Source organism: Orbicella faveolata, unplaced genomic scaffold (assembly GCF_042242905.1).
Source record: "Orbicella faveolata isolate gen_17 unplaced genomic scaffold, um_ofav_v1 contig_4, whole genome shotgun sequence".
In the NCBI taxonomy this organism is placed as follows: Eukaryota; Metazoa; Cnidaria; class Anthozoa; order Scleractinia; family Merulinidae; genus Orbicella; species Orbicella faveolata.
This window is the reverse complement of record NW_028301569.1, coordinates 606,908-634,792: the sequence shown is the minus strand read 5'-3', so window position 1 is coordinate 634,792 and position 27,885 is coordinate 606,908. Positions and strand designations below refer to the sequence as shown.

Sequence of the window (27,885 nt, the reverse complement as noted above, 5' to 3'; positions counted from 1 at the left end):
GTAGTCACCGTCTGTCTTCTTATTGGCTAAAAGCCTACATTTAATTCTGGGAAAAAGCGCAGCCTACAGATTATTCACTAATCTGCTAGTAGATTAGTGAATAATCCGTAGAAAATAACTGCGTTTGGTGCGATAATGCGTTTGTCGTTATTCTCTTTAAAACAATGTATAATAGAACAATTATTAGATTGGGTTACCTCGACCTTGATTATTCCGGATATCACAAAAACCTCATCCAATAATTAATTCGGATCAAAACGACATTTTTTAATAACTCGATTTTAAGCCCTCTGTTCTTCTTTAAGCACCTTAAGAAACCTGTTTAGTCCAAATGACATTTTTTACGATACCAATAAAAAGCTAAACGCGTTGAAAGGACCACAACAATTCGAATTCGGGTTTTGATTGACTCCATGCCCCTCCAAAACCGGCCCTGAAGGACTTCTCGGTGCCTTGTGATCACTGTTCGTGTCATGTAAGGGCCTCTCCACATCTACATTTGTATCGAGAAAAATTGAAAACAGCATTTTAGCTCCTAAAATAGATAACATGTATCCCGTTCACACTAGCCGGATACTGACAATTAAATTCCACCCTGTTTAACTTTCCGTTCACACTAGAATGTCTTGTACGGCTCTTGGTCATGTTCGAAGAGTTTCGTTTTTTGCAAAATATTTTGCAAGTCTCTCGTTCGTAATTCATCTTCCAGCAGTATCCAATCATGTTCATTTTAGTTCTATTTTTACTTCTTTGATGTTTTTTTTTTCAACAAATCACGGTCCAATCTTGAGCTTTCCTTTGAAAGAAATTACAAGAATGACTTACTATATTGTTACAAAGCTCCTTTAATTTTACATTAACAATCAGCCAACAGACCAATAAACTTGTTGGAAAATGAGAAGAAGGAAAAGAAAGCTGTACATCACATTTTGCAGTGTTTTATTTCATAATCTAGCACCATTATCCTACATAAATAAATTGGTTTGTATGAGTTACGGTGCTCATCACACAGTGATGAATTGCCTAGAATATGATTTATTTCTGCTGAAACTTTATCGTAGCTATGTGTTTCATTCTATCTCCATAGCATCTATTGCATTAGTAAGAATGGCTCATTGCGAAATAACTCATTACTTAACTTTGTTTTCTTATTGTTAGTTAGAGTCAGGAGCCGATGCTCTGTTAAATTAATTTTCAGGTGCGCGCATTCTTCGGTTTGTAAAGACACCAGGTCTTTTTTGCTGCCATTGCCTTTCTAATTGTGAAATTCAAAATCTTAATTAAGAAATCTGTGGGCGCCAAAATGCGCTTAATCAACTAGTAATAGGTGATAACTTCTCTATTTACAACTCCCAAAACCGGCCTTTATTATGTTAACAGAAACAAACAAACAGAATTATGACTCAAGATAGTAGGTAATATGATCACTTATTTCAGCAATCAGTGAACCTCACTCTCTGGAATAAGTACAAACGCTATTAGTGAAGATATGACTGTAGATGCCGTTCACACCGTACAGCTAATACAGGCTTAAAATATGTTTAAGATTATTCATATATAGAGGTTGCTTACGATTTACTGAGTTGCAAGTGACATGCACAATGAATTTTTTTGTTAATTTGGTTTAACTGAACCTATATACATGTAGTTGATGAAAACGACGTATAAATAAGAAATAATGAATGTCTTTTGTAAATTACACCCCTCTTGAGAGGTAAGTCGTCATAATATTCTTCAACTAACGTTTTCTAAATACAAGAACCAGCTGCGTTAGATTAATCTGGATCCATAATAACTGGAGACAGACAGTTGGCACATTTGCATGTGTTTTCCTGGTCGTAATATTCATATAACAACAACAAAGTAAACAGAAATTTTTGACAAATGGGATGAGTACGATTACACTTTTGTATATCAATTCTCAACTATCGCCATTTTAACCAAAGTCAAATTTGATCGACGTTTCGATCATCAGCCCTTCTAGATCGCATTTGGTTGCTACACATCAAAACAACAACAAAAAAACAAATGATCAGAAAAAGAATTGTTTCTTTCTGACCCTAAAAGATAGCCGCCTACAAAACAAAAGCTTACAAAACTCAGTGCAGCCATAAAAACAATTTCCTTACTTTTACATTCTGTAAGTTGCCTGACTTTTCTCTGTTGTAATCCTGAAATTAGGAAATGATCAAATTTGCTCTAACAAAGGGCTAACATTCGAAACGGCAGCTCCACTCGCTGTGGCAGCTAATTAACCTAAATCAACTCAAAGTTGATCCCTGACATGACTGTCTGGTACATAACTGGTGAGTTCAACTTCGGTATTTTTGTCCATAAACGTTTTTCTGGATCATTAGCAACGTTTGAGACATAATTAAAGAGAGCTAGCTTGCATGCACTGTCGTAGCTGTTATTAACTAAAGGTGAAAACAATTCAAACGGAACGATTTACATGCAATCATGTCCAATAACAATTTAAAGAGCTATTTTAAACTATTTGATGAAAAAGGACTAGGACTTGGCCTGTCTCAGCTGGTCACTTACGGTCTGAAAAAACCTTATGTGCGCCCGCGAGACTCTTTGATGGCCTGTTTATACTACTTACCTAATACTAGAAACAGTGAATAATTTTCCTACACGATTCTACACAATAGTTCATGTTCTGTTTTGTTCCGTGTGTCCAGGCACATAGATGAAACAAACCTTGATGGGGTGAAACTTCGACGCGTAATGTTTGTCTCGACTCCAAATGTTTGTCTCGCACGTCGTTTTATTGCGATGATTTGTCATCAAACTCCACGTGACCCTTGAGTTCCAATCTTCTGGAGCCATGGAAGTTCCTATTCCCATTCCGTGAGCAGAATTCATACAAATCTTTGTTCTTGTTCATCCTCGTCAAATTTTAAACGTTCGCATTTGTGTTTCTTAATGCCCCATCTTGTTGTCTTGTAGCGGGTACACGTGAGCCCTTTGTCACAAGGACAATCTCTAAGACCAGGCTAAAACAGCAAGAAGGAGAAGGCTACAATCAATTTGGCTGCACACCAAGTAATTTTCGTATGTTCTGAACTAAAATTTCTCCCTCCACTTTCTGTATTCAGAAAGACTCTTCTGCAATGGCGGCAAAACTTTTAAGTTTTGGTTTAGTTTAGTACTTGTACGTGTCAGCTCAGAGACTTTGATTTTAGTATTTCCATGTATTTCCATTTTCAGTATTTCCATTATTAGCATGAAGCGACTAAGAGTATTTCGACTCCCTCCCGCTGGATGTGATGCTAGTCTATTGCAGGGTTACCTCTAGCAGTAAGTTCGCCGGTTCCCATTTATAAACTTGGGTAAAAAGAGGCACTATGAGAATTAAGTGTCTTACCCAAGAACACAAAGCAATGTTCCCGGCCAGGGCTCTGAACCCGGGATTCTCGATCCAGAGGAGAGCGCACTAACCCTGAGGTCACTGCGCTTCCCACTAGTAGCATATCGTAGATATAAGTGTGGTACACATTAGGCAAGATCGACTATTCCTGGACACGGTAGATTTCAAACAACCTCACTCAAACTTTTCCTGCTTCCGAACGTTTCCGTGCACATGCTAAACGACATGTAAAGAAGTTGCGCTTCAGTCTAAATATTGTACTTAAAAAAAATATGCCTCGATCTTCAACTTTGTCATTCAAAGTTCGTTTTAAACTTTCGCTTTATTGACCATCTACTTTCCTTTTTGCTGGCAACACATGAACGCACTATGTTTAGAAACTGTGATGAAAGAGCTAACTACGTCACAGACCGTGTAATTACATTATTTTTAGCACAGCGTTTGAACATGTCTCCGTCATTACAATCTAACCGTCTTTATTCCTTTTATTTTTTAGTATTTCTTTTTACGAGTAGCTCATTTTTTTTATCTCTTCCAGATAAGTAATATCTATCACTTCGCTAAATAACTGAACAAATCATCTAATAATGGCTATCATGATTCAAGATTGGCTTAGCTACTAATAGAATTTGATAAAGCAAAAATGCCAAAAGATAGGAGAGCAAAGTTTCACGTTTGAAACCTTTATCAGTACAGTTTTGTCGCACGCAATCCACCGATGAAAAATCAGATCGAAACTGTTGGACTTCGGTTTCTTCTCGGGCAAGTGAACTCCACAAATGCAGAAGACTTTCAAAAGCAGTTATTAACCTTTCTCGCTCAAAATTTGATTCCTTAAACTCACGCAAAATTCTTGAAAGAGAAATACAGTAGTCCGACCAGTTGGAAAACCAATGGGCTTGGCTGTTATAGCTTCTCCCATGGGTCGTTTTGCAACATTTCTTCTTAAATCACGGGGTATTTTCCCAAACAAGAAAGAATGAAAAGACCTGCAGACCGGGTCCTTCATCTAACTACTCACCAAGAGAATAGGCCTGCATCTATGTCCCTTTTGTGGTCGTCGCTTGCAATATCCACTCGTACTACTGAACCGTATACAACATTCATCTTTTTTGCATTGGTTCCAGTTTCTACATTTTCTCTTTGGGTACGATTGTACATGCTGGTCCTAAAGTATCACAAGAAGAGATGAAATTAGTCATTATCCCGCGCGTGTCATGGCGCTCAATCTACAATGACTACAATGTAACTGTTTTCCATTCGCACATTTCATTCACCATTATTCCCACCATAAAGTGGTAAAGATTGATCTAAATTGCGTGCTTTTGTTGACAGTCAATCAGTACAAATGATAAATAAAAAAGCGCTCTGTCAATATTGTATGATCAGTGATGTCAGAAAATGCTCGCTTTGTGTGAAGCTCTATAAACTCTGTGTCGCAAAGGGGATTCGCTTTTTGAAGAAAAATTCTTCAGAGCAGATAGAATGTTTAATAGACCGACAAACAACGTCAGCTCCTGCGGATAGCATTGTTTGAGTTAACAAACTGAAGTCGAATTTTTAGCTATGTAAAATGTATGAGTGAACATTAATCCTCGTAAAACGCAAATGTACTCTTGTTATCATATTTGTTTATTCCATTTCTTTTGATTTTTTAAGTCTATCACTAAAACTAATGCGGTTTTGAAAGTAACTGGCAAACCGGTGAGGTAGTTCTTTTGAGGGCCCCCTTCAATATTGATGTTTATATGTTTGCTTGAAGTTAAACGTTTTTCTAAATATAGAAACGAGCCAACCTATTTTTAACATGTTTTTCTGTTGAATCGGCCACCTGTGCTTATAACTCTACACTTCAAGAAGGTCAAAGAGATCAACAATACAAACGATCAAACTAAAGATAAAAATACAGCTTGATATACATCAACTAACTGTGCTTAATCCCTTGGATGCAACAAAATATCCTTGCTTTTTACCGACATAGCTGAAGCCTCTGAATTTCTTTTGAGAAGTTTTAAAAGTTTCAAAAAGATTGAGATGAAAAATAGATAAAAAAAAAAAGATTATTGCCTGAGTTCGTAGCTCGCGCTAATCCTGGACTAAGTTAATTCTTCTTTAACCTCGGTAAGATGGCTGAAGACCAGCCGTTTTGTGAGGGAACTGCGCCTCTCTCTATGACATGACATGACAACGCTGAAACTGTTAATAAGGTGTATTATATGGTAATAAAAAAAAATGGCCTGCCTTGTTAAGTTTCAAACACCACGGCTTTAATACTCCGAGATGGAGTTTTTCTGGCATGATTTACCACGCTTACGAAATAGAGGCTAAATAGGATACGTGGCAATAATGCCTCTGGCACCTACGAGGGTATTGAAAGGTTGGAAAATCAACTTTATCATATTTAAGTGACCTCTATTACGCAATCTGGCATTTGGGACAACTTGTGTAAGCATTTTACAAATGAATTCCAAGAGTAAACCAACCAACAAAATGATGATCTTGGCAGCGCGCTTCACACTCAACGTGCCTAGCTCTCTTTTAGAAAAAAAAGTCATTGATAATGGATGTTGTCTAGTGTTCGAATCTCTACAAAACAGACTGAGAGACTTGATTATTAAAAGAGCGCTGAGAAATTTTAAAACAGTCATGCTGTATGCACTGATAATCCTGATCGCTTTGAAATGCGCGATATGATTTTGTTATGGGGAAGCCGAAAGTGATATTGCGTCAGTGAATGATGTTTACAATATGTTTGTTTCTTAGTTACCCGCAATATAAAAACCACAAAAAAAATTTGTTGAATTGCTTGCGTTAAACGTGCTTGAATCCACCATCTATTTCCCCCGGACTATTTCCACGCCTCGCCGTTTTCATGTGCGTTATCTTTTCCATCGTGTCTGTGACTCAGCGCCATAAAAACACCGGAAATTATTAACGGCTTATTTACTCTCACTAATTGAAGGATAGGTAGCAGAATAACGCATTTCATTTGAAAATGTAATCCAGAAAACCTCAGGCAGACTACAAAACTGACTGAAATGGTTTGTCAAATGATAGCAATTAATTAGCCGGACTTGTAACCAGGGGTAGGCGCTTAAACAAATACTCTAATGCCTTTAGGGGTATTACCGGCCCCAGATGTAATTTTCTTTTGAGAAACTGGACTTCTGGACGGAACAATAGCGATTTTCAGATTAATTTTGGTCTGTTTTCTTTCGCGTGGGTTGTAGGTAAAAAGATTATCATAATTTGCTGCCTTCGGAGCGCAGTGTTGTTACACGATTTTGTCCTCTGTTATATTGAGCGTGGTTAATCATGATGAAAGAAGCCGCCATTTCAGATTGAACTTCTGTGCGAGGTTATGTGATTGATAGTCAAGGAACGGACTTGGAGGTTCATCAGTAGTCCGTTGGTGTTACTATTATATTTTTAAATGTTTTAGATTTTCGCATTAAAACAAATAAATCTTATAAGATTACAGCTTCTCTTTTTTCATTGTTGTTCGCATTTTAGATATTAAATGCTTTTTTTAATTGCAAAAAATAACTTACGTGATCCTATAAATAGCTCGCAAATCGTTAACAGTCCATGAGCATGAATTTCGCATCACATAATCCTTGCATGCCTGAAGCCTCCACTTAGTGGACAGACTACTTTTTCGGCCAGCAAATCTATTAATAGTATGCCACCGGCTGCGATCAAATTCTCCAAATGTCGATTTTCTCTTTCTTTACTTTTATCATAATTGGGGGTAAGCGAAGCAAGTCTGGTGAGCTTGAACGAAAAGAAATTGGAAGCTTCCATTTGCAGACTAAATAATGTGGAAGTATTATAGCAATTCTTTTGTTGTAGAGGGCGTTTTACGCAGGTGGGCAGTACGAGTTATCAAGAAGGATTTTGACCCCACTTATTCACATCGTGTAATGACCCATGAAAGGAATGACGTCTCGCAAGAGAACGCATTTTGGAAACTCCAGCAGCTGTACTACCGTGCACGAAAAGTAACTGAGACTGCATAAAAACTAGCTAGATCTTAATTATCCATGAAAGTTAAATGTAAGGAATCAGAAAACTGATTAGGGAAATGAGCAATTAACCCTTGAAAAACAACACTAGCTGCGGGAGATTCCGGTGCAATTAGACGTAATTTTTTTGCAATTAGGTTTGAAATACCTCTACAGGAGAGCAGTAAATGAACTCTCGCGCACTGCTTAGATCTTTCAGCCCAAAATACATTTTGTTTCAACGCGTGAGAAGCGTTACAGCCTGCCGCGCTTTAAGAACATGTGGTTAACCATAGAGCTTGTCGGAGAGTAAACAATCATTAAGATTTGTGAATAATTATCTTACCCCCACAGGACTGTGTGACTTGAAGCCATCTCTCAGTTTCTTTTTAAGCAACTTTTTCATGTTCTTCTTTTTTCTTCGTCTTCGTTTCCTTTCGTCCTGGATACTTTCATAGGAATATTGAGATGGTATTTTTGTGTCCTGATAGAAAACGTTTTCACCCGTGACCACGACGGGCGAAATGTTTGGACGCGAACTGTTCCCGCCGTGTGGGTCAAATAAAGTAGACCACCCTCTCTTGTTCGCCACGTGCCGTCCATGAGGCTTGTTAAGTGACTTCTTTTTCTGAAGGTGAAAAGCTTCCAGGTTACTACACCAGAAATTATACAACCCTAAGACTCAGCTATCAGTTTGATTAACAATGTAATTTCTCTAGTTCGATCCATAGCTCAAAATTCACAACCTTCCATGAGATCAATTCAGCATTGTTTTCATGGTCATACAAATAAAAATAAAAGAGCATTTTATTTGCATTGTTTTGATCGATGCTAATATGCATAATAAACACTAATTTAATAGATAAGTCTTGGCCTTGGCGCGGTTGCCGGTTTAACGAGACAGATGGACCAGATGGCTGGAATCTCGACCCCGGCAGAAAATTGGCAATGAGTCCGTTAGCCAGTTTTTGGCTGGATGATTCTATTAATCTTACGTTTCTCAGAAGATTTGAACTCGGCTCACGCAAAAAACAGCGAGATAAAACGCTAATAATTCCCTAATCCCTAAGATACAATTGGCATCGAGCCTTGGCCGACTTATTTTTCATAACTGCTTTATTTGGCCAAAACGGGAAAGTGTGCCCATTAAATTGATTGAAAATCTTAAGCTGGGAAGTATTTTGGTTAAAAGAACAGGACCTGGTAGAAGAGCATCAAGCTGAGTCCACGATACCACGAACAAGACTCACACTGAGAGACTTGAGCGTGCTCACGAATCCACGTGTCGATTACCCTTCGCTCGTGCACCAATCAACAAGACAACAAATATACCAATGACGATAAAAAGATAAAAACGGTCACTTGCCGTTTATTCGCTTACCTTCAGTGAGGAAACATTACCATGGCTGTTGAAAACCGAGAAATGCAAAGCGAGAACTAGCACGAGACTTCTTGAGATTTCCATTTCGTGGTATCAATGAGACACAACTCTTGAACTGCGTTGGTCCGTCTGCAACGGGGAAAAAAGTAACACGCGTTATATTATTACAGCTTTAGTCACGTGGCCCGTACATATCATTAACCTACAAGTCCAATGGCCATACAGAATTAGGTTATTTTGCGGTTTTGTGTACGACAAGCACATTGTTTTCCGCTTGCGTGCGGCCCTTTGTTTGAAGGCGGTGTTGTTTGCCTATCCTGATAACCGGTTTCTTTACATAAAACTCGGCAAATACAGCTGTAAAAAATATATCATATGTGTTCACCCCGCCGCTTTAGAGCAAGTTATTGTGTGATTTTTTACTCTGTCTGATTTGGTGTGGATGACAGGAAGTAGTGACCGCCTTTCTTATCGCGGTTAAGGGAGTTAGCACGCCTTTATAATCCTTACCCGAATCTTAACTGTGTAAAAAAGGCGAGATGACCTCTAAGTACGCCATAAGTGCCCTATTAACCGATCCTACCAAGTAGGTAATTGAAAGATACACCAGGGTATAGGAAATAAAGCTAAAGCAAGTGCACAACGTTAGAAACGGAATGCGAACAATGTAGAAACCATGTGAGGTATTTCATTCAGAACACAATTGGAAGTAATGCATGACTTTCAGACTGATAAAAGAAACACCTGGCTCGCCAGTGTATATAATTAAAGAAGATTTCAATTTCGTGTTCTGCTTTCCTCCTATATATTGTTTGCTCAGTATGTAAGCTTGTAATAAATCTCTGTTTGCTCTTCTGCTCTCGAGCCTTTGCCTATTGGCCATTCTACCTCGAGTGTATTGATACGATTGAGTGGACGAACTTTGTTGCATTCAAATTTTTGCGTCACGCAAACGACTACGCGTGCTGAGGTAATGATCAGACCTGAGTGACAATCTGACACAAGAACTAAACTTCGCAGTAGCTACTGAATCCCTCGATCCACTTTGAAGACGCTCTCTCCCGTTAGCAAGCTAATTTTCTCTTTCAGTAGCTTCAGCGTCGTTCGACTTAACGGACGACGCCATGCTGCTCTGAAGAACGAGCGCTTTATTAAAAACTTGCAGATGAAATGAAGATCCTACGCATTTTCATTACTTGTCCACCAACGCAAAAGAATTTATTTACAAAGGATATGATTGCAACTATTAGTCCTTTGTTTTCTCAGTCTTCTCCACGGTCTTAACTGATGTGCTTTCTGGATCAGGATAATCAGCCAGCTTAGCAATACATTTAGTTTCAAAAGTTAAAAAAAAAACAAAGAAGTTCGTCTTTGGTTCCCTGTTTTGAAAGCAAGCATTTCAGTCCAAATCTCGTAGGTCCATGTTCAGTTTAGATTCTCGTGGGCGTCTGATGCACATTTATCGAGTCAACTAGTGTGATATGAGTTCCACTACTGATGAACTCAGTTAAACATTTGACTGATGTAAATATGTATTCCCTTCAGATTAAGCTAAACATCGAGCGTCAAAGAACTACGAACTACCAGTGGACAAAGTAAGCTGAAATTAACAGCCAGGAACACTGAAAGAGTCAAGGTTTCGACACAATAAATTGACCGCTGAAATACACTACCCAAGGCTTGATGACTTTGTTCAAAGGACTGGATAACGTAGACCTCATAGGCGGAAGATTATTCTTACCAAATGAACAGCTTACACTTGATTTTGTGTATCAATAAAACAGGATAATTTTACAATCTTAGACAGAGTGGAGTGAAGAAATGGCAAAGAATGTTGAACACCATGATACCTAGAACTGTAATATACCAGTTTCTTTCTTTGTCTAGTGACATAACTGAAAAGAAACTTGACTAACGCGTGCCATATCGGTGTGTTTATGTGGCACTTGCTTCTGTAAATACTATGTAAAACATAAATCACGGTGCCAAATAAATTCTGAAACATAAGACTCGACTAGTCTTCAGTTATAATGAAGACTATTTGAGTCTTCGTTTGTTGGTTGGAACTAAGCATTGCCTGGTGTCACTAGTTCTCTTGTCTTAAGTGATTACGAAACAAAAGCTGGGTGCAATTAGTCAAGAGTATGGTCTTTTGTGCTTGGTCATTGTACCATAGATTAACACCAGAATATTCCAAAAAGAACAATACACTGGTAATATAAATCTCTTATTAGCCCCAGTGAACGCTTTCTTTTCCGACTGAATTTCCAAGCAAGCCGGTCTAGTTTTTATTATTTTATACGGACATCCGTCGTCAGGTTTAGCCAACAGTTTCAAAGCTAGACCAGGTCAATAAACAAATCCTACTAAGAGCTCTAGTCAGTAAAGCGATAAGAAAAAGTTAATATCCTTTTCAGTTAATTTTGTATTATTTTTAGCTTAGGCGGCGTTGTTTGCCGAGCTCATGATCAAATCCCCGGCAGAATAGGAGGAATCCATAACCGGAAGAACGTGCATGTAAGAATGTTCCAGACGAATGACAAAACAAGGTAATCCTGTCTAAACTTAGGGACAGCCTTTCAAGCCATGTGCAAGCGTTCAAAACGCAAGAAAATGTGACTTAAGCAAAAAACATACATTGACTTTTCTTCCGTCTCTTTTGATAGCTGGAAATGAAACAACACTTACAAAGACGTTTAAAGTAAATTTAAGTTAATGTTGACGCTAGCTGTCTGTTTTTTTAACGTTCTTGCACCATTTTGGATGCATTTTACATATTGGTAATGAAAAGTCCGCCAAATATTCTATCAGCATATTTCTATTTTCAACTTGGAGAGTCTTTGAATTGGTAAGAAAAGCAACAGCGGAGCCGTCACAAGAACTGACTAGTCTCGCAGCAGAAAATTGGTTTTTCGGCCCGGTAAACTGATGCCACAAAATGCAACTCAATCCGTGGATTGAGCTTCACTGCGTTCAGCATTCGAACGTAATAGAATATAAGTACTTCAATCCGCGGATTAAATTCGATTTAGTATTTTTTTTTATAGCTAGTGGGTACAACTGGCTCATGAACCTTGAGTTCGACTATATATGGGAGATTTTGTTCAACTGCCACTCTAGAGAAATTAACCTTTATTGATCGAATGTGTTATATGAATTGCTTTCAAAGAATTTTAAAACCCTTCTTTTTTGTTTTTCCCTGTTTTTTGTCTTGTTTTGTTTTTGTTGTTTTTTTGCAGCGATGAGCTATAAGAAACATCCGTCTCAATCACCGTCTCTATAAATCTCTTTCATTATACAGTATTTCTATTTCCAGCCCAGTTCCTTCAGGTTTAAGTCACGAAAATGGCTTTGATGTTGGCCGAAAACAACTAAACAAAACACCCGAATGAACAAATTAATAACTATAACTGAAACTAGTCACAGGTTTTGTCCATTTCTTCTGAGATTATTTCACTCAGCAATACCTAAGAAAGTATGCAGAATAAGGGAATTGTAGTTGTTAAGAACTTTGACCAAATTTTATTCAGGTCAGTGAAAAAAGTTGTCCTATTAACGTATGCCCATTGGGGTAGAATTTTCGCTTGTCATGGAAACACTCGGAAAATGTCAGCCGCTTGAAGTGGTTGCCTCCGTCATTCGCCAAGGTGTGTTGTGTCCTATGACCAAACCTAAACACTTTCCAGAAGACACTCACTCCCGAAGAATCACGGACTTTCGTTGCCACTTGGCTTGATGCTAAGGCAAGGGTCCGCTGTTATTTTTGCAATAACAAAAATCTCATTGACAAACTCTTCGGTTCAATTACCGGCAGCAAATTTGCATACCACACTGAAATGACACTCCGAAAGCAAGGCCTCTTTGGCCAGAATTAACCCCTTCTACAGACTGTAAAGTACTCTATCATAAGGACTGACTAATTGGCGCTGGTTACGTCACTATTTGCTGTGTTGAACACCAAAGCTTGTTTCGCAAAGGCGGCCACCTTATTTACATATGAGTGGCCTATATATTCTCTTCCCATGAAACCAAACAAGACAACAACAACTTAAACGGACATCACCCTTTTCCCACGCTACTCAAGGATCGACCATATAGACTGATACCACGATGTCTTACCTTTTTACCTACTTAAGTGCCTTACTCAAAGTTTGCTTCAAACGTGTGTGTCAGTCTTAGCTCAAACCATGATCCTCCAGATGCTATTGCCTTCTAATTAAATATTGCGTATATGGAATTCTGTATCACCAAGAAGTCATGTTACACTTTTGTTTCCACCAAAAATTTTTTTACTACTCATATGGCAGGAAACTGCAGTAATCATGCTGTCTAGTCAGTTAAACAAATATAACGTCAAAACGAAAGCGATATTTTAAAAGTGATTAAAAATACGTTCAGACAACCAAATTTTAATAATCCAATCCGAATACTGAAAATCGGATATCTAGGCTGATGAGTTTAAGAAACGGTATTTTTATAACTCAAAAAAATCTGTTTTTCAGGATCACCGGATAACAGCATACTGTTTTTTTTTTCCTTTTTAGTTTATTCAAGTTTTTCTTTTTCTGCCTGTTCTCTGGTCATCTCATTGGCTAATTTCTATCGTTGGCTTATTATCCGGGTCCTATAGCTTAGTTTAGCTCAGGCGAAATGCTCGTGGATACACAGTTATTTTAGCAACTTTATGACTCATTTCATCAGTAATAACATCCATGCAATACTTGCAGCATGCTGATTGGCTGAGGGCATGTAAATTAATTCCAAACAGCGCAGAAAATTGAAATTGAGTACAAAAAGTTGAATTTGAGAGCAGAAAGTTGAAATTTAATTGCATGTATACTATTAACAAGTAATCAATTGAGTTTTCTGGTGCAATTTTGAATAACTAAGCATTTGTAACTTTATCAAAGACTCACAAATTTCACTCGTCCTACTGGCTTCTGAAATTTTTTTAAGTCGTTGAAAAATTTACTTGTGCTTATTTATTCCACATTGCAACCGAAATCATTACCTGTACAAAGACGAATCGAATGCCGTAGAGGAAAATAAATGCCTTTTAAAATATTTGATATTTCCGCTTGGGTGGCAGTGTCTCACAGTGAAGTGAAAAATTATTTCCCTGTAGAGTCGAAGTTACAATTATCGTTCTAAATTTCAATCTGTCTTAATGTGACTCAGAAAGCAATTCAAAGCCAAGGGCATTTCTTCGGTATATATGCAAGCTTTTTACGCCTACTTCTTCAGCAGGACTACAAAATTAAGAATGATTCAATTATTTTCTTATTGTTTAATTTTTTTTGAAGAAAAGTGACTTAACTATTCTCATTCGCCACACGCATTCAAGTTTCACTATCGATGAGGATCTACTTCAGAGATCTTCAAATACCACTTTTTATTTAAACTTTGCAGAGATCATACTATGCAGAGATGAAAGAAGTCGCAACCAGACTTTAGACTGAAGTACTGTAGTCTTTGAAGGAGGTAGGAGAGAAAATCAGCCACAGACTCCTGAGCCTTGATCAGTTTGAAAGTCGGCGCCAAAGTGGCTTACGCAGCTCAGCTTCCAGGGAGTTAGAGGGCATGTACGTGACGGAGTAGTGTCAAGAGCTCCTTACATGCCGTGCAACGAGCACGACAAAAAAACAAGAGTATCGACTTGTACTTAAATACGAGACCCCTCTACCGACTTTCCCTGACTGATCAAAACAGCAATGTCTTTCCAGCACTCGATGCCAAACAAACATTGGAAAGGCGATTTCCAGGCTCATTCTTTTTCAGTGTGGAGTACAAATCAGGCAAACTCCCCAAATAAAAAGGTCGCTTGTGGACACTGTAGAGGTACTACTTGAATTAAAATTTGCAAGATAAGGGAATCAAAGGATACTGTCTTGAAAACACCTAGTGGATCTTTGAATGCATTTGACTTATTAATATTTTGCTGCATTCGGTTTTTTTTTCTCATTTATGATTTGTAACACTTGGAATGGATTGACTAAGTCGAACACTTTCGCTCTTTTGCATCAAGTGATCGTGATAAAAATTATTGTAGATGTTTTGTTTGTTTTGGTCTAGTAAAATCAATCCTCCCTTGCAAGCAACTTTCGGCATAACACATGTGCAACTGGTACCTAATGTAATGGCAGTCGAAAATTGTTTGTAGGCACAGTTTACAACTGATTACTCGATGGATTTGTAGTTAAGGAACGGGATTGTGCGGAATGTAATAATATAACATATCCTCACCTTTTTGAGCGCGTCTTGGACGTTTCTCTCGCGAACTGATTACTCGATGGATTTGTAGTTAAGGAACGGGATTGTGCGAAATGTGATAATATAACATATCCTCACCTTTTTGAGCGCGTCTTGGACGTTTTTCTCACGACGTTTTGAAGCTGTGTGACTTCTGGTTCAGTTAGGGAGAAGGAAAGATTAAAAATACAGTGATCAGACTAAAGTACTCTGGGGAATTTCCGTTAGTGGGCAACCAGTTACTTGGGTTTGTGCCATGAAAACAGCGATTGATCTCATGGAGCTGATTAGCAGTATTTATCTAAAAAACTTCGAGGCTCTGGGAGATATAAAGATGGACGGCGAGTTAATCAACTCAGCAAATAATCGACCGATCAATACGACAGATTGAGACGCCGATATGTGAGGTGTGGTTTGTTTACTCTTGATCCGTTTAAAATCTACTATAAGCAACTGGTAAGTACAAAACGGGAGACATGAAAAGTTGCATCAACAGTAAAGTGAAAAAAGCTATTGAAATTCAAAGAGAAAATACTTTTATTCAAAACTAGTTTTGACATTTTACAGTTGGGTACGGTAGCTGGTTGACCTTTTTCTACGTAGGGGGTAGCAGGCTTATCTTATGATCCCTTGTGGTATTTTAAACACAATTATGACACAGACAAAGTTCATAAACAAACGAATGAAGCTGTTGAGTAATCATGAGTAATTGTCAAGCCTCTCCTGCACGTGTTACAAACTGATGAACAACAACTTGATTATCAATCAAGCAACCAAGCTTGACTGGAATTCTTACCATTTAAAAATCAGCTGAGCTTACACATAAAATAATCCAGTTATAAAAGAGGGTTTTTCCTTTGAAATGCTTTTAAATGAACTTTACAATCCGGTACATGTCTCCAGATTGACAAGTACGTTTTGATCGTACTGATCTTTTCACTCCCATTCTTCCCTATTTTGTTAACTGCGCGACGATCGACTCGGACATGCTAACAGACAAGGAACCTTGCAGGAGGTCCTGCCGAAATTTGTTGATCTTTAATTAAAGCGTATTATTCGTTAATCAGTTTAAGGGTTCAGCCAGCAACATTACCAGTATGGGTTTCGTTTAAAATCTAAAAAATGTGTTTGCTAGGTGTTGATACCTAATTTAAGACACGCCCCCAAAAGTCACCACGCTGAGATTACATAAACATTTTGTTTCGATTCTCAGCAACTATTCTAAAGTGTTGGTTATAATCTGGCGTATGTCGTTTTATTGCTATTGCCATTGTTTTGCAATATATTAAATAGTTTTCTTTAATTCGTGGAGTCATGTCATACAAATACCGGTTAATAAGGTGTGTAGTAATAACTGTGATAACGGGGCGTTAAAGAGTGTGTTTAAACGTGTTTTGTTGCTTCCGGATTAAAATTATTTTTCTGTTCATAAATCTAGTGTGCGTTTTGTGATAGACTTCAAGGGTAATTTCTACCTTCCGATTTCCTAAATGGTTTAGGAAGTCAGCATGCCATCCCGCCATGCCTGCGTGCATGTATTATAAGAATACTTAGAGACATCCGGGGTCACCAAATGTATGTTTTAGACAATTGTTAATAACATTTGAGTGCAGCTCGCCGGCCTCATATAGACATTGCTAGTACCTTAGTCTGCATTTTTAAACCACTAAAACAGTATGTATACAAAACTACCATAAGTTGAAATCGTTCAAGGATCGCTAATCAGTCGTTGTGGAAGGTTAGATTGGTCACGAACAGCTACTGTATTGTGTAACCAGGATAGAACTGAGTGGATAAGAAAATATCACTCTGCGTGGAACGTAAAACTGAGTGAGTTCTTCAGTCATATTAACATGGATGCTGAATCGAACCATGATTAGTGTGAAGCAGATATTTCACTGAACAAGAGGCCCGCTGTTGTCTGGCTCTCCTATTTATATACCATCTACGGCTAGCATCGAGGATATTCACAAAGATCAGGACGCAATTTCTAAAGAACTGAGTCTTCCTCATGATCACCTACCTTGTTGGAGTCCGGCTTAGCAGACAATACCAACCAAGCTGCCGTTCCTACAAGTCGCAGGCAAATGTAGGCTCTTCTATAACAACTCAGAGCATAGTGATCATTTGTGAAGATCTAACAATTGCCAACTGTATTAAAAATAGATCGAAAGTGTCTCATTACATCCTATTTAGTGCGTAAGCACTCATCAGCTAATCACACAATCTCTGTGCAGCACGCGCCTGTTATTTCGTTACAAAGCATTTGTTACACGATGATATATCTGGTGAATTGACACTTAAAAAACCATGTTAAACACTACCAAAACAAAGTTTCTTTTCCAGCCAATCGTATCCTCCACTGGAGTTTAAAATTGTAAGCCACATTGTAAATTGTAACCTAGGATTCCAAATTTGCAGGGTTTTCTTTTAAATAGTTTACAGATTCTCTTTGAACTCGCAATTTAACTAGTGCCTTCCTTTTCACAAAACGTGTTGATTTTCCTTTCCGCAGCTTCCTTTGACATGTCACTTCATGACGTTGTTGCAATCTGACAAACATTCTTGGCTCGCTACTTTACTTTGCTTGCTGTTGTTCAGTGGCTTTTGAGGGAAAATGTCAGGAAGTTTGCAGTTCTTGTTGCCCAGTATTCGGCTAACAAGATACTTTCTAGTAATTTGAGTTGCTGTAGTTATAAAAGTAAAAAGAACCATAATCGTGATTCCGGTCAGGGGTTGTCGTTCATTAATCGTTCAGTAATCCTGAATGAGGTGGTGGAATTCAAAAACTCGGTAAAAAAAAAAGCCATTATCCTATCGTGGGTTGTAAAACAAGGCGTCTTTGGTGGTCCAGGTCGCAGCAGTTTACTCGTCGCCTCTTCACCCCTAAACGAAAAATCTTTAACCAAGGTGAAGGTGTGTCTCAAAGCGTAAACCCCTTCCCTTATCAGTTAAAAATAAAACACATTTCAAAACCCGTTTAACCTTGGTAAAGCAACCGGACTTTGCATATTCTAAAAGGGTTTTTAACTGGAAATCGTTTTTTTGTCAACAGTTTGAAGTTTAATTTAAGATAGTAGAGGTTGTAATAATCTAAATCCGATTATTAACTTCAATAGATCCGCCAACGATAACCAGGCACATGAGATGATTGTGTGGCTGATATGGCTCAATGCCCAGAATCTAACTTCGAATATTGTTACAAAGATTGTACTGACAATAATCGTTCTGAAAAAAAGCCTTACTTGCCGGAGGGCATTTTGGGAAGTAACACTGTTAAGCTGTTAAGTGATGACAAGGATTGTTCCAAATTCAACCCAAGTCAGTTTCATGCTGTTTTAAATTTTCTTATTTTGTGCAAGGATGCCAAGGAAGAAAAGTAGACCTAGGATCAAATCTTACAATATAATCGCACGGCGTTTATTGTGTTCATTTAACTTTCGTGTAGTTTGATCGAAAAAGAATGATTCCAAAAAAGAGCATTCTTACAAATATGTCACTATGATGTTGGACATGTGCAATAAGACGTGGGTCAAAACATTTCCTTATAACCGTTCAACCTGTTTTTAATTCACTCTTAATCATTTATTGAGTGCCTCTACGAAAACCTGTTAATTTCGTCTTCAGCTGGTGTTTTTATTGCCTTAGTAAAACGCAAATCCGGGAGTCAAATTTGCCAAACGTTTGCTCGCTTTATTTACCTTTTCATGTTTTTTTTCGTGACAAGTATATTTGGCTCTCCAATTAAGAATTGTTAACAAAAACCTGCCCTTTTTTTGTTTTGTTTTTTGTTTGTTTGTTTGACTGTCTCATTGCAAACCTAACAACGGACCCGGGGCCGGGACAAATGACAGGTCAAGATGCTGGTCTAGGCGGGAAAATTTACACCGCGGGCAATGTCTTTTTAGCCAGTCACATTCGTAAATATGGTAATACCTACATTCTAAATATATGGACCGGGGATCGTCTTTGAAAAAACTCATTAGCTTGCTGGGATCTCCTCCCACTGTATAACTATTCAGTGTATTTGTACTCATAAAATATCGTGATAAATTATACAATTAAGTGAAAGGTTGTTTATGTTGCAGACACTTGACTGTCACTCACTCAGAACATATTTTTCAACAAAGACATGAACGGCGCGCAAAGTATTTCAGATCTCCTTTATCCGATGACAGGTCTTAACATATTTTGCTCTAACATCTAAATTGAAACTGAACGCGAACCGATCTTCCAAGCAAAACATTGTAAACACCGTGACAGGAAACACTATTCCACCCCAAAAGACGGAAGCCTCTCCAAGCGGACTTTTCTAGGTCTATGAACTCTTAAAATTATCATACCAAGCTGGGAAGACTGTCAGTTCTTGACCGATTAATTGTCAATTAACCAGTTGGCAATCATGGACATTGTTTTCGTATATGGAAGTTCAACAAAATATCTTTTATACCTTGCTTTGCTTGAAGTTGATTTGACGAATGAGAATACTTCCCGTGTAACTGTGTGTAACTAACCGGTGTTGCAATAGCTGCCATTTTAACAGTGGTTTCTTTAATCTCAAATTCCTAGTTGACAACTTGTAAAGTATCAGTACGGTGAGTCGGTGAAGACATATTGACATATTAACAATGTCCAGATGAGACGTTGCGCAATGAAATTGCACTCATTACGAATGTGGCTGAAACGAAAAGTTCGTTTGCCCAATTAACGTTCTATTAAAATGTGAGATTATGTAAGAGGGCTCCTCGTTTTAAGTATTCGATATACCACCTCAAAAAAGCTCGTCAGTCCCCATAGTTTTTTTCGCGCTTTCGAAGCTGTAAGGGAGGGGACGGAGGGTCAGAACCTTCCGCTGCTCGTACCCTGCTCTCCTGCTTCCCGTGCCCTTATCTCCGCCCTTTTCCATCATACTCGCGTCCCTTGTAAATATGGAGACTAAAAACACATCCTAGTCATTAAGCTTCGCAATTTGTGGGTGTTTCCTTTGTTTTTAAATGGCCTTTACTAGTGTCGAGCTGCTCGAAATAAAATCGGAAGTCGATCTTTGACACAAGCATTACAATCCTCTTCTTGGCGATAAAAATTCATATCACAAAATCTGCTCCTTACGTTGCAAAGTCGTGATCGGCCTATCTTAAGCGGGTTGCGATGGAAGCAATAGAAAGATCTCGTACCTTTAGAGTCGTCATACCATTTTTAAAACTACGTCACATACGCAACAGGCAATATGTACGGGTTATTGACCAAGCGAGAGGTCAAGATGGTTGGATATTGGCCAAGTTCTTTTTTTTGCGTTCTTATGGACCTCGACTCCGTCTCGGTCCATAAACTCGCAAGAAAAGAACGAGGCCAATATCAAGCCATCTTGACCGAACAAGCTTGGTCAATAAAGGATTTATTATATAGCTTTCGCAGAAATTTTTCTTGCGGGACACGGCGGGTAGTCCCGAGCGGGCAAGATAGCTCCATCTTGCCCGCTCGGGTAGCCAATCACAGCGCAGGATTTGATTCATCTTGCCCGCTCACGGAGCTAGCCGTATAATAAGATATGATACTAAACATATTACCCGGTCACACTAATAAACACTGGGACATCGTTGTAACACCGTTGTAAAATGTGGTGGTGGGTCTTTGCACCATATCTGCTGTTGTTAACCATTTTCCAGAGAGAATCACAGACAATATGACATTATCTGAAAATTGGCAAACAAAAGCGAAGTGTGTCTGAAATGCACCAGCTACGACTTCTGTCCAGATATAAAATCGCCAGGATTTTGGGATTGCAGCCAAGTTATTCAACTGTGATGCTTAAATAATGTGGCAGCAATTCTGATAAACTACAAACTGCATTGAAAAGAGAGAGATCACTGTATTGTTCATTAGACATGATTCAAGCTTAAATCTTAACGAGGGTTCCTACATCCTAGGGGCGTAGCCACCATATACGCACTTGCGCACGTGCTTATCTCCGGAAACCTAAACAAAAAAACATTTATTTTTATACATGTATAACATGTCGAACTATTCTCGCATTTTGTTGGTTCTTCCTTATGGTAAATTGGAGCACAGACGCATAGATGACGTCAATAACGTTTTTGTGTGTGTGTTCCTTATTTTATGGAACAGATAGAATCCACCTTGCCATGCGTCTGTTCAGCAATAGATAACAGATAACGTCAAACAAAATGCCACAAGAACACCAGTGACACACTCGGCTATCGCCTCATGTGCCACTTTTTTTGTTCAAATCACATTTTGACGTCATCTGTGATCTATTACTCAACAGACACACGGCCAGCTGGAATCTATTCGTTATAAATAATATTTATTGCCGGCAATGATTAAATCAACTGGTTCAGTCTTGAATAATCTCTCCTTTTCAACGTTTCTCCATGTTTTGATTTAGAAACTGTCCCTTGGAAACATGGTGGGATACGGCATTTCCAAACCCCTTAAAACAAAATGCTCCTGGTGATGGGGGTGGGGGGCATGCCCTCAAACCTTATTATGAGTACTTCGGTGAGCACACCATGAATAATGTACGCTACGCCCCTGAGACTGATCTAAGCCACCACCCAAAATACAGTTCGACAATATTGATTTCTGATTTTAACTCCATGCGTTTAAAAATGTCCGGGCCATGGCTCCGGCTTCATGATAGTTATCAATAGAGAGAAATTGTCATGAAGCACAATAAAGATTTTGGTTTTGTTCGATTTTGTCGTTGACCGTGCACGAATCACAATGTCTGTTTACTTTTCACCAAAGAACTAACCAGCAGAAACGTTTTTATTACGTAATTCATGCATAGTGTATGAACGCAAAACAAAATTGAGATTGTGCACGGTCGTGGACCTTGCAACATAAATTTTGTCATCTTTGCTCCTTTGAAGTTTACCGGGCTTAATAACCTTTTCCTCTATTAATTATGACTTCTTCTGTTACTATATTCCACTTGAGACACATCTTTATTTCAGCCGTCATTTCACTGATCTACAGGTCACCATTCCACTTGTTTTTGCTTTTGAATAACTGCTAACAAGAGCCCACATGTTCTTCTATAATTTTATCTCGAGAATAAAAGCTTTCTAGTTGAGATCTTGATCTTAATGCTCTTGAACTAACTTATCAAACTTAGTTCTCCCCGCTACAAAGGTCACGTTTCACTTTTTTGAAGGCGGTGGTAACGCTGTTGAACGAGAAGACCCAAAGAACCACTTCACTTGATATGACTGATATCTTAAAGTACCGTCCTATTTCACCTCCCACAACGGAAAGAGGCGAATCATGTGCGTTCTAAAGGTGAGTTCTTTGCTTGTCAGAGCATCGTTTATCATACATACTCGTTTGTAAGGCTCTAATAGCTCCCATACTGGTAAAGTACCTTCGTGTAGGAAACCAGCAGTTGATACGGACGTATCTTCGTCCACAAGTTTTAACCTGATACAGCGGAAATAATTTCTTTTTCCACTCTGGCCAGTTCAGCTAAGAGGAGAATGGTTATCAAGCCCGGGAAATTTTTTTTTTCTGTCTTCTTTTTGAGCTTGCCTGATCTTAACGGAGCCACTAACCACCCATAGTTGTACATTGTCTCGAACCTTCCAACTTAAATCTTGACACCTTTCAGTGCTTAATTACCTGCATTTAACCTTCCCAGGCCTTTAACCTCTTCTCGGTACTTGTTAATGTGCCACAGACATTTAGACTGATCAGAAACATTTAATTCAGTGAAAAGGAAGTGTTCACGAGATTCGAGATGTCACAACCAAAACTATATCAGTTAAGATCAATGAAAAATATGATACCCGTGAACCAAGCTATTCTATTGATGGCTGAAGAAAAAAATATTTTATTTTATATTCACACCAGAACAAATGAGACTTATCAGTTGACAATGAGAGACTATCTTTTTATATTTTTCTTGTGAAATGACGAAGATAAAGGAGCACTGTGATGCATGAGGAGTTTCACTTTAAAATTCAAAAGCGAAAACACGTGTTTTCGTCAGCGGAAACCTTAAAATGATAGCTCGCCTTTGTTCAAAATGACTGCACCAGTCCACTTTGTTGTCATGCCGCGTACATGAATTTTTGATTAAAACTTTGAAACGTGTCGATAGCTCGCTCCCCCTGGATTTCAACCCTTATCAATATCTTCATCTTAATGCCTTAGCGCCCCTTGTGAATGAGGAAAGCCCCATTTTGACGAAAAATGGAGTTGCACATACTGACCCCCTTGTCTCCACAAGCACCACTAAGGACCGAGCCAGAGTCAAGAGGGATTGTTTCTCTCAAAGTTGATTCTTTTGAGTGTCAATTTTCTAACATGCAAAGCATGAATGCTAGCTAATGCTGGCACCGTTTTCAGTAACACTCGAGGTCAGCTTTACCTGAAGTAGCACATTCAGTATAATTGTTTATCTGGGACTCCACTGTCAAAACTGGCCAAGGCAATGGAGTCTCTTTCTGATTTCGTCTTGGTCTTTAAGGAAGGAAGTTGCGAATCCCTTCAATTCGGTGCTAATATAAAGCAACTCCCGGAAGACTGAGCTCGCCGAATGTTTTAATTTCAAACTCTCCCGTGTCGTTATTGACAACTGAATCACGACGTTCTCCCCCAGACACTGATATCAGAATAAAACCATTGTTCCAAAGAATTTCACTACTAATTCATCTAGAGAGATATCTCCAGATTAGTATTATGTATAAGGGATTATTTCTGTTAGCATCCGTTCTATAAGTATTGGAGGGGGACCACCAATGTTTCATGAATAAGTGGTATTTCCTCTGCACCAAAGTAGTGTTGCTGACATTGTCATACATGTACAACTGAATAGTTGACTGCTGGTATCAATGAGTCATCGATATTAACAAATAACCAACAATTATTATCCAGTTCCACTGGATGAAGTTTAAATATATTCCCCCGGGTACAGATAAAGAGTAGAAGCAGCCGTGTACCCTGAATCATCCCACGATCACGCATGCATTGTTGGAAACTGGTTAAACAGGTTACTTATAATCCTCTTAGTCTGGTTACCGTGAGCAAGACAAGACACATTTTTCGGGAAAGAGTCATGACTACATATAGCTACATGTGGCGGTTTCCCCTTCCAAAATCCAAATTAACCCTAAATACAGATGACATTCCCTAAGAATGAGCAGGACAATGGCTTTATCAATAATAAAGTAACACCGATTTTCCAGGATGCGGTCAGTAAGAATGTGGACTGCACTGCTTACCTTCTTCCTTCTAGTTTTTATCAGGGGATTAGGTTAACTTGTTATAAGTCACCATTTGTATCATGATGTACTGTGATTGGTGAATTTCGATCTTTGCTGTCTTGAGGAGAAGCTGTTTCCTCAGCGGTCAGCTCTTGTGCAGTCTCCTGTTGGTGTTCTCTCCACACTTTATAATCCTTGTCGAGGTTGTTTGGATGAGCCTTATACATGCAAATGAATTGATGGTCTTTTCGAGTCTACAGGAAAATCAGTGAGAGTTCCGAGCAATTCCAAGAGAGGTAGCGGCCGGTCTCACGGGCGTGTTAAAAAACTTAACGAGGAAGCGGGGTTTAGGCACGGGTGAGCTGTAGATCCTTGTCGAACTCTTTGATTCTCTCTTATATACCCAGATTTGAATGGTTTTCGGCCATTGTATACTTTGATGCACTCGCAGGGAATCCTGTAGACCACGCTATCCCAGCAGCAGTGTTCTTCGGTGTCACCAGGTATGACCGTAAGGGCCATGTTGGACTTGAGGAGGGTCAGAAGACCTCTTTGTAGGCAGCAGCAATGATCAGGCTCCGCAGCAGCTTTAAACCGTGACACGAGCTCTGTCCTTGTCGCTTTTCTCCTTTTTGCCGTGATTTTCCGTATCATGGAGGAGGGTTAACCGTTTGAATTAAGATGAAATATGAAACGCTTTTCTTCATTGAGAGAACTGGTGACTTGGTAGCGGGTGGCCTTAACAATACCGCGTTTTGCTTATTAAGAGTGGTGTGAATCGTATGCTGTTGGTTTAATTTGTGTGTGTTAGTTTCCTATAGACGACTGGTTCTGAAGAAACTTCGTTGTCATTCTCAAATTCCACGGTCAAACGGATGGAGGCTTTAGACGGTGGAGATGGTTTTTTTTAAGATCTTAGGTTGCAACAACTATCGATGATTTCCCACCGTTCTTGACAAACGATCACTTACCAACGTTTACATATATATTCTTGTTTTCGCGCGTTTCTTATTTCAATTGTCGTCACAGGCTGCAAACATTTTAGCAGAGAACGATTTTAGTTTTTTAATGTTTAACCCTGGTTACTCAGCCATTTTTAGTAACACAAGAAATGACTATCACAAGAAATAGCAACCCTTTTATTTGCCACAGTCACTTATCATTGTAGAACCTGTCAACTGTGGACGTGCAGCTCTTTGCAAGATGTTGGACGAGTCTTCTCAAGTGCATTTCCGTACATTGCAAAATATATCATGTACGGATGACAGATATTATAGATTTCATAATCATATACGGGCATCAAGGCAACCCATTGAATAATGTGGCAGGTGACTCTCCTTAACCATTTTTCTGTGATTAATGATTTTCCTAATATTTGATTATCTGAGAAATGTCCTTGGTAATTCTAGATGGCATTCCTGCGGGTGAGCACGGTCAAAACAATGATTTGTCCTGTAATCGAAAACTTCAACAGGTTCACAGCGAAGTTTGGAGTGACCTCCTGACTAGCAAAAATTAAACAAAAAAACTTTTTTTTTTCACACTAGTGTTGCTGCAAGCATTGCCTTCTATATTTATTCTCAGATCAAACTTATAAGAAAACCTTGTAAACTGAACGCGACAGAGGGGGTCCTGATATCTTACTTTTGCTTAGTTGATCATATTCCACTCAAAACACATAAAACCGCAGAAAAGTGGCTGAGACTATGAAATATCATGTGAATAAATGAATTTTCCTTCGTTTGAGGGCGGAATTCTTGCATATTTGCTATATTTTCTTGTTCTACCTTAAACAAGTTACGTACCCAAGCTGTGTTTACTGTGTTTCTCTTTTTGACTCTTGTTTTTTTGTTGATAGTCCGAACAAGAGAATATGCAGTTTTAAGACAGTGCTTAACCGAATCTACTGTAGATAGGGAGCAATTAGTCACCTCTCAGTCTCGTCGAGAATCGCGCATGCTTAGAATGAAAACTTCACAAATAGCAGACGTGTATTTCGCTTAAGGATTAGAAAGGGGATCAGGACGAGAAACGGATATGACAAGAAGTTCCTTTTCTCTCTTTGTTTCCCTTCGAAATACACTACAGTCGGCCACCTTTATTAGGCGGAAAGAATCAAAGTCCCGATGAGGGCTTTTCTATTGTTTTTACTTCTACACTTCAACCCCTTGTTACTGACCGGCCACCCTCGGGGAAATGAATAGTGACCGCTTAAAGGGGCTGGCGGCTTAATAGAGGTAAAAACAACAGAATAGTCACCATCGAAACTTTGATTACTGGCCGTCGTAGCAGATGTTCGACTGTATTAAGCGGCCAGTCCCCTTTAGCGGCCACTATCCATTTCCCCGCGGGTGGCCGTTTGAGTTGAACTGTATATCCCGAGGTGCCTGAGTGTTTTCAGGGAAAGACGCGGCTTCAAAGAGGGTCTGGATCGACCCTTTTCATAAATGGCTGCCAATTAATTATAATTTCTTTTGTACATATTAAAATTAGCCTTACTAACCTCGTTTTTAAGTTGATAATTCAAAAGAATTTTTACGTTGAAATGAGATCAGTGAGACTTATTTAAATGGATACAAAATAATTTTAAATTGGCAGCCATCATGAATCCCAACTGGTGTTCAGCCTCGCTTTCATTCTTCTGAGGAGAATCATTGGAAAAGTCGTCCGCAAATTCGAATTTTTCATTTTGATGGACATTGTAACATCAGTAACTTTTCTTGACCGGTTTCATAATAGCAGAATATGACGTTTCTCCGGATCAGCCTACATTCTTTCGTGCCTGCAAATGAGTGTCGACTGATTACGACGAGCTAATCCTTTCAATGGCTAATTACGTCGTTTCGTAGACTTGAGATGCCAAGGCCGTTTGATGACTTTTTCAAAACGTTTTTGACGTTATAGAGACGAAGTCATGACTGAGATCGAGTTTGTTTAGCAATAAATCAATCGTTCTATGTAGGCCTCTGCTGAGTCATTACTAATTTGTTGACAACGTGTAACACAATTTCGCTAGCGTACGAAGCCCGGGAGGGGGGGACTCCCACATAAAAATGATGGGGGAGCCCGTCGTGCCTTTAAGGGGTTAAAAAGGCGGTTTTGGTATCTCTGGGGTGTTTAGCCTCAAAAGGTTCACAGCGGGAGCTTTTGCGGTACGTTTCAGTTTGGGTATCGAACCAACACATTATATCAGGAGATAATGTGTTGGTACCTCTTAGGGGAGAAAACAATTCAAGCCACGCTCACAAAACAGGATCTCGGTACCACTTAGGGGTTTCTTTTCAAAATTTCCGACGAGCATCCCCGTCCTTTTTTTTTATGAGAGTCCCCTCCCCCGGGGTGCGAAGTTCAATTTAGACATAACAGTTATGATCAGAGTGTATCTTTAACTATAATTAATTAAAGCTTATTCCTACTTACTTTACTATTGCATCAAGACATACGACGGTAAACGAGTCTCTTTCTGACGTCTGCTTGGCCTCAGAATACTACTTCGCATTTTCCCGTTTTCACTTTTCATGCTCCTTGCCTTGTTTTGTAAGAGAATACTAAGCCGTTTGTTAGGAGAGTGAGGTCAAATGTGTTGTTTTTTTTTAGAGATCAAATGCCCCGTATCTTTTCTCGCTCTTCTTTCTACAGATAGCCAGGAAGCAG

General features: G+C 38.9%; 1 protein-coding gene across 4 annotated transcripts; it reads right to left on the bottom strand.

Annotated features, from left to right (window-relative positions):
• Positions 1 to 922: 922 nt before the first annotated feature.
• Positions 923 to 27,780, bottom strand: LOC110053710 (uncharacterized). 4 transcript variants are annotated; one of them, XM_020759975.2, is made up of 6 exons: positions 17,031 to 17,196; positions 15,107 to 15,161; positions 8,759 to 8,887; positions 7,724 to 8,005; positions 4,395 to 4,541; positions 923 to 2,999 (listed from the first exon to the last, which is right to left on the bottom strand). In XM_020759975.2, the coding sequence occupies exons 3-6, from the start codon at positions 8,840 to 8,842 to the stop codon at positions 2,865 to 2,867; spliced, it is 648 nt and encodes a 215-aa protein (XP_020615634.1). In that variant the 5' UTR covers positions 8,843 to 8,887; positions 15,107 to 15,161; positions 17,031 to 17,196; the 3' UTR covers positions 923 to 2,864. The 4 variants fall into 4 exon arrangements, with proteins under 4 accessions (XP_020615634.1, XP_089132182.1, XP_020615637.1 ...); XM_089276056.1 differs by lacking the exons at positions 15,107 to 15,161; positions 17,031 to 17,196 and adding an exon at positions 27,652 to 27,780; XM_020759978.2 differs by lacking the exon at positions 15,107 to 15,161.
• Positions 27,781 to 27,885: the final 105 nt, after the last annotated feature.

Bases quoted from the DNA above. Each gene is read 5' to 3' on its own strand.
- LOC110053710 (XM_089276056.1), bottom strand. From the start codon at position 8,842: ATGGAAATCTCAAGAAGTCTCGTGCTAGTTCTCGCTTTGCATTTCTCG. The intron at 8,006-8,758 runs GTAAGCGAATAA...TTTCACCTTCAG, and splicing joins GTAATGTTTCCTCACTGAAG to AAAAAGAAGTCACTTAACAA. The intron at 3,000-4,394 runs GTGAGTAGTTAG...TTGCTGTTTTAG, and splicing joins GATGCAGGCCTATTCTCTTG to CCTGGTCTTAGAGATTGTCC.